Consider the following 12990-nt stretch of genomic DNA (forward strand, 5'->3'; position numbering starts at 1 on the left):
TAAACATACAGCTGAGATATTTTTGAGAGAGAAGAGGCCTGACGTCGAGGCGATAGTCTGTTATGAGTGACCCAGAAAGGCCTATCCAGGCTTGGATCTGTCCTAAGCCCACTGATCCAGAAACTGAGCTGATGAAACTCTGTCTGGATCAAACAATAACCAAAGAAGACACGGGGCATCTGGGGATAAGGGGTGGACACGTGGAAACAATCTCTACTGCCAGCATGCTGGCATGTTGTGGAGTTCAGTGGCAGAGCCAAGGCATGTCTTCTGAGCCAACTGAGTAGTGAGTAGCCTGTGTCACGGATGTCCCATCTTTGTTCTTTCCTATAAAGAATGGGGACAAGCTGGGGACAGTTAGTCTGTGATCAAAGAGAGGTCAAAGTAATTTGCCAGAAGACTAAACTCAAAAACATCCTGTTCATGTGCTCATATTTATACTCCACATCCTCAACAACATCCTTGATAGATTACTATGAGTTAAATCCTCTAAGATTTGCAAACAAATGAGCTCAAGGAGAGACGGATATTTTGTCTCAGGTTGTTGAAAGTGGATTATGTTTTCTTTCATCCTTCATCTCATCTCTAATCCTGTTCCCCTTCGTTCTTTCCTCCCCTTTTTCCTGGCCCCACAGGTATGAAGCAGAGAATGCGTTTTTCTTCAATCTAAACCTAGCTGACTTTAACATCATCGACACTCTGGGGGTTGGTGGCTTTGGACGCGTTGAGCTGGTATGAAGCGCTGCAGTGTGACATTAACATCAATATTCTGGACTTGTCTGACAAGCTGCACACGTTGCTATTTGAATCTCTCTCTTTCCCTATCACTGCAGGTTCAGCTCAAGAGTGATGAGAACAAAACATTTGCCATGAAAATCCTCAAGAAGCGGCACATCGTCGACACGAGACAGCAAGAGCACATTCGCTCAGAAAAGCTCATCATGCAAGAGGCCCACTCGGACTTCATTGTTAGGTAGCTTCTTAACATTATCTTCCTTCAAATGCTCAATAAAGTTTGCTTATCTTACTAAATGTTTAATTCTGGTGATCAAAGTAAGAGTTATTAAAAATGACATTCCCTATTAAGACTTATTTAATGAACGTGGCCACAAAAAGAGCCTGTCATCATCACGGCTTTCTCATTTTGGCTTGGTTTGTATGTAATATGGCGTGGCTTAACAATAATAAAGAACTGCCTGAACAAGAATAAAGATGGGTGATACAAGCATCAGCAGGCTAACAAAACACAGCTGCAGCAGTAGTTAGGAGATTTAGGGAAACTGTGCTACCAATAACAGATGGTTCAATAGTCACCCTTGAATAATGAGGGCACGCACAATTTGCTTTCTATTAAGTACTTCTGACTTGGCACAGAGACTATCTGTGGAAGTGTTTCAGAAGTCATTTTTCTGATGATGTGGCACAAGACTGCACAGTTAAAACATGAAAAGGAGCATGACAAACACTGGCAGGGCAATCTTTAGTTGGATGAAATACATTTATTTATGCCAATTTCGGTCCAGCTTCATTGGTGTGCTTGTGGCCAGGAGCACCCTGGTACTGGCTATAAAACATGAAGGTGGGAGAGCGCTGATAAGGCGATACAAACAGTTCAGGAAGGTTTTAATAGAGACGAATGCTAATTTGTGTGCTGGAATACTGAATGACAAGATAACTCACAGGCTTGAGATGCGTGGCCCGGGAGACGTTTAGCAACATGACAATTTAAAAAACACTTTGTTTGGAGAGGTTTGTCCCCTCACTTGAATCCAATTAAACACTGTGGGAGTGTTTTGCTGTACACCGTTTATTGTGGTTTACTAAAATTATTTATGTATATTTTAACAAACGGTTTAAATACTGAATTATATCAAAGGAAATCCCTGGCCAACAACAGACTGCTTTATTTCAGTATTATCATGTGTTCAAAATAGATTATAGGATATTTGGTTAAGAAGATGAATTCATTGCTTTTTTTTTCTGCCAAATAATAATTGTGTGGTTATGAATTTTACAGCAGTTTGTCATAACAAACACTTCTGTGTGTTTTCAGACTGTACAGAACCTTCAAGGACAGCAAATACCTCTACATGTTGATGGAAGCATGTTTAGGCGGAGAACTGTGGACCATTCTTAGAGATCGGTAAACTCATAAAGGATTAATGTCACACACACACACAATTATATGGCAAAGAAAGGTGTGGCAGTTAAGTTAATTCTGGTAAAATGATATTTGAGTCCCGCTTTGACCAACATATCTAGTGATTTTATAGCTACATTATAGGAAGTGTATCACATTTTACTATTTGATGTAAGTTACAATTTTCATCTTCTTTTGTCCTGCTGTGTTTACAGGGGTTCATTTGAGGACTCGACCACCAGGTTTTACACAGCCTGTGTAGTTGAGGCTTTTGCTTACCTGCATTCCAAAGGCATTATCTACAGAGACCTTAAACCAGAGAACCTTATATTGGACCACAGGGGTTATGCCAAACTGGTAAGAGATCAACATGGAAACACAGAAACCTCTAACTTGGATGTTTGTGTGTTTTTGAGAGATGATGCAAGAAAAGACAAATGCCATCTTTCTCTGATGTATGTGAAATGTCAAAAATCATTTTGAATACTGCCACACAATGGCTTTAAATACAAGAGTAATCACAGTGTGAAGAGAAGTATAACTAAGGCTATGCTAGGTTTTGTTTTTTGAGGTACACCAACATTCCCTTTTCTCATCATGGAGAAACCAGCTTGTCTCTTTTGGCAGAGCAGCCAGCAGCTACTCAGCTCAGCTCCAAACCCACCAATGCCACTATTTCCACCATTTTCATTCCACCATTAGTATGCATAAGAGTGAACATGATCTGATAGGAACCAAAATACCACGAGAAGGATTTTAAGTCAAATTTTTCTTTGCCTGATTATTACAATCTGACAACAAAATCGTTGTTTTCTTTAGGTGGACTTTGGCTTTGCCAAGAAGATTGGGTTTGGGAAGAAAACGTGGACCTTCTGTGGGACACCAGAGTATGTAGCACCAGAGATCATTCTGAACAAGGGCCACGACATCTCAGCTGACTACTGGTCTCTAGGAATCCTTATGTTTGAGCTCTTAACTGGCAGGTACTCACAGGCCCGGGCTTGTCCTTAACAAACTTGTTTATGAAGTTTTTGCGGTAATACGTGCAAAACTTTTTGGAAATGTTGAGTCACCTGGTGAAAATTAAAATGTGTCAGCTCATTGCACAATTTATACAGATTACATAATTGTCCACACTTAAGCACGTTTTACTTCAAAGTAATATGTTGGCCTCTGTTGTGTAGTCCTCCATTCTCTGGCCCTGATCCTATGAAAACCTACAACATCATCTTGAGAGGAATCGACATGATTGAGTTTCCAAAGAAAATTACCAAAAATGCTGCCAACCTAATCAAAAAGCTATGCAGGTAAGTGTTTGTGCCTGTAGACATTTATACATAGTAATTCATTTAAGTGGTCTGCGTGCTGAATCATACATTATTTTTTCTACTTCAGGGATAATCCTTCTGAAAGACTGGGAAACTTGAAAAACGGTGTCAAAGACATCCAAAAGCACAAGTGAGAAAACGCATTACTCAGTCCAGACATTTGTATTAATTTGCTCGCTGCACAATGATGAAGTAATGCTATTTTTTCTTTTAGATGGTTTGAGGGCTTTAACTGGGAAGGTTTGAAGAAGGGGACACTGACACCACCTATTATCCCTAATGTAAGTGCACGCTGTGCCCGTTTTGTTTTGTTTTATAGCCACTCAGTTGTTGCTTATTCTTTATGTGAAAGATTATTTTGTGTTTCTACCAGGTCACATCAGCAGTTGACACAAGTAATTTTGACAGCTTCCCAGAGGACAATGAAGACCCACCTCCTGATGACAACTCCGGCTGGGACGTTGATTTTTGAAGTCCTTCTCTTCTCTTGAAACCAGAAGAAACTCTTCTTTTGTTGGCTTTTAATGGTTTGGAGGTCATTAATGGAGGACATGGCTGTGTTGTAAAAAACAAAACTGCATTAAAAATGAAAGAGAAGATATGGAAAAGAAGATTAATAGTTGGATGGCAAACCCTCTGGGTCACCGATATGCCTTTATTTCACTGTGGCTCTGGATCAAGCATTTATAACGGGACTGCTGTAGCACTTCTCCGGTGTTGTTTTACACTTGGGTCTAAAAGGCAAAGAAAGTGCAGGGATACAAACACACACATACACACACAAATACAACAGAGGCTGATAACGGAGCCAGGTTTTCCCATGTATCATGAAGAGATGCTTAGTGGATGGATGAATGTTTTAAAGTTTGTCGAAGTTTTGCTTCGACGACTAGAAAAAGGAACTATATGTTGACAACCGCTCAAAAGAGGAAGGGGATGGTTATTGGTTTTGCTTTTTTTATAGATTCATTTTTCCGCTATAGTTAGTGAAATATTTGGTGGACTCTGGGAGGGGATATGATGATACTGCAGTTGGTCCCTGGTTATCAACATGCAGCTGCTTTCTGCAATCTGTAATGCTTTGTAGACATCTACACACTACAGATGGCAAGTGCAACTGGTACCAAGTGCTCACGACTAATCTGAATGTCACAGATTTTTCTTCTTATTGAAAAAACACAATATGAATGGTACATAGTATTTGAATTTACGAGATCTATTGTCACACATGAACGTTACCGGGCTGAAATCAAATACTTAGTACAATTTATGTGAGATTAATCTACCTTGAAAAGCACAAACACAGTGCATTCAGTGGAAAGAGATGTGACTCTTAAAGTGCCCTCCTTAAAATTTTAATGAATCACACACCGGCACACGTGAAATGTCAGCTAGTATTTCCATGAAGCAATGTGTCCTTATGCACTTAAGACCATTAACTGAGAAAATCCACAGTTATAGCTCATTTTAAGCTTAAGTCGAGGTCACACTTTTCTGTTCTATAATAGGCTTTAAAAAAAAATCATGCATACGAATGCTTCTCTGCCTACATCCATCTTCAGTTTGTTTTTCAGTCACTTCTTGAATCCACCCAAACCGGATGTCCTCTCCTGTATAGTACTGACATAACTGTGAACATGGTTTTGATGTCTTTGGTGCTGTTGATAAATTATAATAAGCGATGTTGAGATGACAGTACTGGTTCTTTGTTTTTGTATTGTGATTTCTTTTGTGCTTGATTACTTTGTAACGTACTTGACAGCATTCTTTAGAGAAAATTGGAGACTTGTATAAATTTGTGAACTTGATCGATGATTTATCACTTGTGGTATTGTCGAGGTTTTTAAACAGGTTTCACCAGTTTGAGTTCAGCCATGGAAAAAAAAAAAATCATCCTTCTGTTTATTTGGAACTCAGATTTACCACATTTGCATTATCATAAGACTATCTTGACTTAACATAATCGTGTGGGAATCTTGACGTGTCTCCTAGAGGCAAAAAGAAGCTAAATAAATAAGGTTATATTTTGTGAAATCTCAACTTTGATCACCATGATCTCTCGCCCAGCTCGTCACCTCTTGCGTCCAAAAATCAGAACATGAAGTCAAAAGGAATGTAAGTGCCTTAAGTCAATGGCATATAAAATTTACATCACAAGACCTTTTCGATGCTGCATGAACACATATACACCTCAAAAACGTATGTGTCCTCTTAGATGGCTGCTTTTCATCCTTTCTTATATCTAATAAATACATTAATCACCACAAAGAATTTCTAGTCATTTGATGGCTGACAAAATATATGAAATAAATTTCCTGCTTACGCCTTTGATTTATGTCACGGGAACATTTAAAATGATTAAAAGCTATCCTACCTGATATAGCTGCAATGACATGCTTTTCTCCACATATCTAATGTGATCCTTTGAAGTCAATCACTACTGGCCTGATACAAAACACCAGTGAGCATTAACCATGGCTCAGAAAGACCATCCATCACTTGTTTCAGTCAGTAAATTTGAGCTTTTAGAGACGGCAAGAATGATTTGCAGTTATGAATATTTTGCCAATACAAATATGGAAATATTTTTATCACTGTTGACAGTCTTTGACAGAATGTCAGCATTAATCATATCTTATCACGATTCAAATTCTCTTTTCACTGTTTGGCTCAAAAGCTCAAGTCACATTTCACCCCACTAGCAGGAGAAGTTTGCCTTTCAAAAGCTTTCTTATCCGTTGTAGTTTACGGTCATTGTTTGCTTGTGTCTAGGCAGCAAATCTATGTGGTAAAGCTTGAAGAAACAGTTAAAATTCATCCTTTTGATGATATTAAACATGTATTGCAAAGCCTTTCTAGGCAGAAAGTTCTGAAGGCAAAATTCTCCTATGTGCATTCACCCCAGGAAGCCAAACATACATATTATATGAATCTATTGATGGAGAACTAAACACAAGAAGAAATCTTAATTCTAAACCATAAGTGTTTTACTGTGTCGGGGGAGGGTGGGGCGGTATGTTTTCACAAAGCCTTATGTATGTCATATCTTACCAAACCACTGGTTTTCAGTTTTTATTGACTGCCTTCTGCAAAGTTACCTGATATTTGCCTTGTGTTGTTATTTTTCTGCTGTAAGTTATTTTGCAGAGTGCCACGTGTACGATTTTTAAAATTATAGAGTAAAAACAATACTTTTGAGTCGTGTGTGCTGTGTTCTTTCAAACTTGTGCTGTGCAGAGTTCGCTGTAGTTGCCACAAGGGGGAGCTAATGGTAAGACTAAAACGTCCCTTCACGCAAGTGCCTCAGCCTCATGTGAACCGCTTAAAGTTCCCAGATATCTAATAATCACTCCAAGAGTTTAATGTCATCCACTTAGTGGTAAGTGCGGATGATTCAGCTTTTCTGGCCTCCGTGTTGTTCGCACAACAAATCTGTTTGGGGCACAGCGAAATGGCTTCAGCCATAACAACAAGGTGACACTTCTGTAAGATCAAAGGGGATCAAAGTGCATCAAAGGAGCTCACCTTACCAGTACTGACATTCAGTAAAGTGGAGATAAAAGCTCTACTTCAAAAGATATGCAGCAATTCAAATGCGCAAAGTGCTAGTGTGTTTGTCAGGTGTCTATGGCGCATCGCTTATTCTACATACGCAGACACATTCTCACACTCAAACTTCGGATAAAGGCTCCGTGACCAGCAGATGACGTCCAAGTGCTAAAATATCTACAAGGAGAAACTTAAGTTCTTGTTTTTTATTACGCACTTCAGCATCTGAAGGGAGCTCTTCTTGCACAGCGAAAACTGACTATTCACACACAGAGTGCAAAAAGTTTTGAAATCAGTGTCACTAAAGGTTTAAGGTGAATAAATAAATCATAAGAGCTCACGTCTCTCAGGAAAGGGACGAGAGATAACAACTTAAGGACAAACACGGAGACAAGTCTACTGCGACGTGGGGTTATCAGCAGATTCACGTGGAAAAACAACATTGAGACTTAATTTGAATATTCTCAAATACATTTCTCCTTCTAGAAGTGGTGGAGCCTAAAGGGTCAAAGAGCAGGGTAGATCAGAGTCCCCTTTAATCTCAAAGTGCCAGTCAACCCTGAAAGGCCTCTCCACGGAAGTCCATTAATTCGGCAAAGTTTTCACACCCCTTAATGGTCTGCATATCCTACACATTGATGTCCGCAACTGGTGTAATCAAGCACACGTTGGGGGATAATTGCCCCCTTTGCAATCAGAGGGATCAAATGAAGTAGTTAATCGACTTAAGTAACTTCAATCGCTGTATTCACACAGCCAAAGGGCAGCCAAAGGATGTCATAGAAACTGGAATAAGCAAACGGCTTCTACAAAGATGCGCAGGTAAGTTGTCAACAGCAAATCAAATGTGCTACACATTTAGAAAAACGTCATTGTTTTTATTTTCTAAAAGTATACCTATAATAGTTTGAAAAATATACTACCCGCCTATTTTGATAACTTCACAGTAATTGCGAAAATTAAAATAAGTGATCAATAAAATGGAGAAAAAAACTCTTCCCGATGTGTGATTTATGTGTTTAAAATATATTTTTTTATTTTGTCAAATGTTGTTGAGTGATTGTTTAAACAAAGAGTGATGAATTTATGAGTAATATTTTTAAAACACATCGAAAAAATATTAAAGAAAACATTATTTGTCATCTGTATTTTTTTATGTTTTTATTTATTTATTTTATACTGACTGGATAGAGTAAGTACTGACTGGTGGTGGTGGGGTTATTTCCCGTGTACGACACTGTGTGATGGGTATTCAGACAGACTTTGCAGGTCATTATCATCACAAACACTGAAACGTTGTCCTGTGCAGGGAGCAGAGATGGCCATTTCCGTACAGTGGGTCTCTGTTTGAAATTCCACCCCTCCGCCTTTGTAGTGCACAGCGAGGGGCGGGAAGACAAACAGGTCCACATGTATAAAGAGAGATCACCCCAGGACTGCGAGTCAGGAGACCTCCAAACATCGTTCCGAAACTCTCTGGAAACTTTAGGATTCTGGATTCAAGGCCGTTTTGGACTTTGTCACTCTTCTTCTCAAAACAAAAGGAACATTCTTATCGTGTGTTTGCCGGAGAATTTAAGAAAGGAATCATGAAGATGCCTTCAGTCCGCGGCTTCTTGGCTGTGTATCTCACGCTGTTTGGATACCTTGGGGACGTTTACGCGGGCACAGTCCTGACGAACTCCAACGCGATCAAAAACCTGCCCGGCGCCCCGATTGTTAAAGATACCGATAGTGTCAGTCCGAGTCCTCGAACATCACCTTCTGGTAGCATGGGACACAAATTACCCGCAGACACCTTGCAGGTAATTAACTCAGCCGTGCGTAAAAGTCAAGTCTGTGCACCACAATAGTGGTTCGCTTGTATACGTTGTCACAGAAATCATAGCAATATACTTCCTGAAATAATATTTTTGTTTTTAATCATATATAGACCTCAAATGTTTGCACGGATGATGAAGAGTGCGGAGGTGAGGAATTCTGCAACGATGCTCGAGGCGTCTGCCTACCCTGCCGTAAGAACCGAAAGCGTTGCGCAAGGGACTCGATGTGCTGTGCAGGAAACCGCTGCAGCAACGGTGAGCTCATTTCAAATCAGTAATGACTTTTGGTTTTCTTTTAGTCATCTTGTATCTGTATTTTTGTTTTTAATTTCACTTTTTACTTATTATTTATATCTTAATTAACTAAGGGCTTTTTTCTGTAGTGTTAATTGCAAACCCTTAATGCAGTTATTTATTTTCCTCTTTTACCTTTTCAGGTGTTTGCCAGGCAAATGACTTAGATGTCGCAGATGTAGCCCTCACAACTGGCTGGCACACACACAACAGTACCATGGAGCATCGAGCCAAGAAGCCTCCCACTGCCCATAGCAACCAGCCTCATGCTGTCAAAGGTAAGTGTGCTGTTAAAAATCACTGGTCTTATCTGTTGGGTTCAAGTAGCAGCAGTAGGAAGTTTTCAGGGAGGTCTGTTCCATGTAACATATTTTCACTTTGTTCTCTCCCCCCCTCATCTTCAGGCCAAGAGGGGGATGCCTGCCTGAGATCTGCAGACTGCTCCGAGGGTCTTTGCTGTGCCAGACACTTCTGGTCTCGCATTTGTAAGCCTGTTCTGACAGAGGGCCAGGTGTGTACGCGCCACCGCAGGAAAGGCAACCATGGCTTGGAGCTGTTCCAGCGTTGTGACTGCGGCGAAGGGCTGGCCTGCCGACCAGAGAAAGGAGAGCGAGATCACACTGTCAGCAGGACTGCAGCCCGGAACCTACACACCTGTCAGAGACGCTGACATGAACGAGTGGACGCACACAGAAAGAGAAACCTGCACATTCACACGCCCAGCAAAACCCACAACTCAGTCACAGACACTGACAAACACTTGCATACACAAGAGATGCTGACACACACGCACACACACATGCACACAGACACCTAAGACTTTCTTTCCTGCCAAAGTTGTTGACAAAAACACATCAGCCGAAAGGGTAGACATGATTCCTGGAAAAGTGATACACCCAGAGGGATACAAGAGTGCAAGATGGACTGAATCAATTCCCTTTCAGCAGATGAGGAGTCGGAAGTTAGGAAGTGACATTTCAGAAGTATTAGGAAGATCAATGCATGTCATTGGTAATGGCAGAGCTGTTTTGTTTCTCTTTTTATGGAACTTCATGCCACGGTTATTGCAGTAAATTACTGTATTGTACATATTTCCCTGGATGTGGCACTTAAATGAGCTATTACATTCTGTCAACACCAGTATTATAAAGACATGGTGCTGCATGCATTGTAAATGTGTTATATATAAAGTTTTATAAGAAATGTTATCTATTGAAAATTTGAATATATTTGTTTTATTAAATGTCACGTGATAATCTTAACGCAGTCTTTATATTCCTCTTTTTTATATTTGAATCTACTGCAGTAAAAAAAAAAGGGGGGGGGGAGGCTTTATGTAGGATTTGTAGAGGTTTCTTGCAAAAGTTAAAAAATAAATGATTTAGTCTTCATATAGTAGCTGGTACACAGAAAAGTAACAACTGTCCCCTTCTGAAAAGCAAAAGTTGTTTGAAGGATGTCTGCGGTGCTTAACCTGGCCCAGGATCACTAAACACAGTTGTTACAGGAAGAAATACACAGACCCAAAAAGACTTACAACAAACATACAACTGTAATGAGTTACTACTGGAGCCTCAACACGTCAGGTCCTGCTGTGAAAGCAGAGAATGGTCAATCAAGGCTATATCATCAGATGAAGGCAACCCACCATATCAAATGATGCCTACAAAGAGGTAATAACTAAGTATCTGTGTCCTGACGAATGTGTTTGCCACCTACACCTTTGGTGTTGGCTAGTTTCTAATTATGATGCTCCTGCCTTCATGTGCAGCAGAGCAGATAGCTGGCTATCCAAGTTAAAGCCTTTAATTATTTCATCTTACTCAATCTACACAAGGCTTCATGAAATGAGGTGCACCACAGCACTTTTTCTGTGATGCAACAACAACAAAAAAAGTTCTCAGTCTCTCCAATTGCACAGCACACCCCATTTCCTGGCTGTTGCGCAATAGATGTGCTCTAATATGTAGGCTATGAATCCACTCAAATACACCTTGGTACCTGTAATTAGACATGTTTAGATTAGAAGATGGTGAGGAAATTACTATACTTTTTGTTTGATTCTCTTGTCAGATCAAAAGACGCACAAGACACTCTTGATATCTGACCGAGCCAGATAACCTCTTCATCTGTTTACATCCACAGACATTAGCTTGAAGTTTGTCCAAAGAAGACAAGGTGAGGTTTACTCTGGCTGTCATTGAAGATTAGTGGTGGAAAAACAAAACCATGGGCTCAAATCTTGCACTAAGGTATTTGTGTGGCTCGCTCTAGTTATTTACTTTAATTTTAATTTAGATTTACCTCAACCTTTTGGAAAACAGTTTTTTATGTATTTAAAAAAACATCAGAAAACACGAGAAAGCTCTCATTTTGATGGAAATTAATAATAGTAAGATAGTATAACAGAGCCAGAAGCCACTTTCCCAGCATAACGAGAACAGTGCTTATAATCCTACCTACTAACTACACTACTCACATTTTCTATGATTAGGGTATAGTAACTTTGTGGTGCTGCCATTTTTGCTGAAGTAAAGGATCTGGGTATTTGTTCCACCACTGCTGAGGATAGGCACATTGACCAAGAGGCAGCCAGACTTTCAGAGAGACACACTCCATTTAAATAATTTAGCGTCCATTCTTGAGAGTAATTAAGAATAATGGTAGCATTGTCAGCAGCACAATATACCATGCAGGCTCAGCCAAGTCATGTTTGTGGGGGTCCTGGAATCTGTGAGTATGTGTGTGAGCCTGTCATCATTACACCAACCACAGACTTACACAGGCCACAGGCATGTGCCCTAACTCAAGGAAGGCCAGGTTGTGTGTGTGTGTTTGTTTGTGTGTGTGTTCACTTTACACAGGCAGCTAAGGAACATTTAGTGGAGTCCGGAGAAACAAACTCAACGTCAGCAGCGCTGAGACACTGTCACACACAAACACACACGCACACACAGTCATGTCCCCACATGCAGCTGAACAGTTTGTACACATTTACAGCAGCGCACATGTACACACAGACTCGCAAAACCTTGTAGGGGTGAAATTTCGGGTGTGAGACGTTTGGCGTAGCAGCACACTCGCCCACGCCGCGGCATCCTAACCAACAACATTTGCTGTTGTCATACCACAAGAATGAATCAGCACGTCCACTGGCATGCGTTTTCATGCTACTGTATGCTTCCAAAAACTGGAAACAAGTAACTACAGTAAACATTTATCTTAACAGAACAAATCCAGGCTGCAATTCATGAAAATACTGATTAACACTTTTCATTTCTGTTTACGCGTTCCTGTGTGTTTGCACAACCCAAACATAAAGCGAACTCGAGCATGATCTAGGCAGATAGACATTCTTCAAGTCTTTTAATAAAACTTCATGGGCAATAAAAACAGAAATGATTTGCTTATCTACCGTCACAATCTAAAAAGTATGAAAAGCTTTTATCTGCCTGAGTATTTGGTATATCAACCATTGTTATTCTAGCTCTGCTGCCAAACACCATCGACAGACATCCCCGAGTTAACAAACTCATGAGTGAACCGTCAAGAGATGAAAGGGTAAAGAAATGAAGCAGAGTACACAGACGGAATGCATGTTATTTTGTCAGATGAAAGAGATGGCATACTTCTGGAATGAGCATTCGGATCAAACCCAAGCTCTTATGTAAACAACATTTCACAGGGAGGTGTCAAACTTCTGGGTGCTGGCACTGATCACTTCATAGGAGAGAAGCACAATGCTCACTATTCATCTTTGTGGGATGACAATCAGCCGAGTTGAGCAATAAGTGGAAATCTCCCTGTCCTTGGGAAATAATAATTAAACAAAAGACAACTCATTCAGCACAATGTG

At 40.2% G+C, this 12990-nt stretch overlaps 2 protein-coding genes across 4 annotated transcripts in view; both read left to right on the forward strand.

Annotated features, from left to right (window-relative positions):
- LOC146560994 (cGMP-dependent protein kinase 1) overlaps positions 1-6660 on the forward strand; it is a 100033-nt gene extending 93373 nt beyond the window's left edge. For all 3 annotated transcript variants that reach the window (XM_085296660.1, XM_085296661.1, XM_085296659.1), the window contains exons 10-18: positions 636-732; positions 834-973; positions 2054-2143; positions 2356-2497; positions 2960-3123; positions 3325-3447; positions 3536-3598; positions 3683-3749; positions 3842-6660. In XM_085296660.1, the coding sequence (XP_085152786.1) occupies positions 636-732; positions 834-973; positions 2054-2143; positions 2356-2497; positions 2960-3123; positions 3325-3447; positions 3536-3598; positions 3683-3749; positions 3842-3940 (985 nt within the window). In that variant the 3' untranslated portion in view covers positions 3941-6660. The remainder of the gene's footprint in view (positions 1-635; positions 733-833; positions 974-2053; positions 2144-2355; positions 2498-2959; positions 3124-3324; positions 3448-3535; positions 3599-3682; positions 3750-3841) is intronic.
- A 1804-nt stretch (positions 6661-8464) lies between these two features.
- LOC146560996 (dickkopf-related protein 1-like) lies at positions 8465-10396 on the forward strand. Its single transcript, XM_085243213.1, has 4 exons — positions 8465-8822; positions 8951-9095; positions 9278-9412; positions 9539-10396. The coding sequence occupies exons 1-4, from the start codon at positions 8607-8609 to the stop codon at positions 9802-9804; spliced, it is 762 nt and encodes a 253-aa protein (XP_085099339.1). The 5' UTR covers positions 8465-8606; the 3' UTR covers positions 9805-10396.
- The last annotated feature ends 2594 nt before the right edge of the window (positions 10397-12990 follow it).

The sequence above is a fragment of the Mchenga conophoros genome, linkage group LG13 (genome assembly GCF_057382185.1).
Source record: "Mchenga conophoros isolate Kocher_MC1m ecotype Shallow Benthic linkage group LG13, M_conophoros_male_GT1.1, whole genome shotgun sequence".
Lineage (NCBI taxonomy): Eukaryota > Metazoa > Chordata > Actinopteri > Cichliformes > Cichlidae > Mchenga > Mchenga conophoros.

Excerpts from the sequence above, each read along its gene's own strand:
- LOC146560996 (XM_085243213.1), top strand. The coding sequence starts at position 8,607 with ATGAAGATGCCTTCAGTCCGCGGCTTCTTGGCTGTGTATCTCACGCTG. Across the intron at positions 8,823-8,950 it reads TACCCGCAGACACCTTGCAG|ACCTCAAATGTTTGCACGGA; the intron begins GTAATTAACTCA and ends AATCATATATAG. Across the intron at positions 9,413-9,538 it reads CCAGCCTCATGCTGTCAAAG|GCCAAGAGGGGGATGCCTGC; the intron begins GTAAGTGTGCTG and ends CCTCATCTTCAG.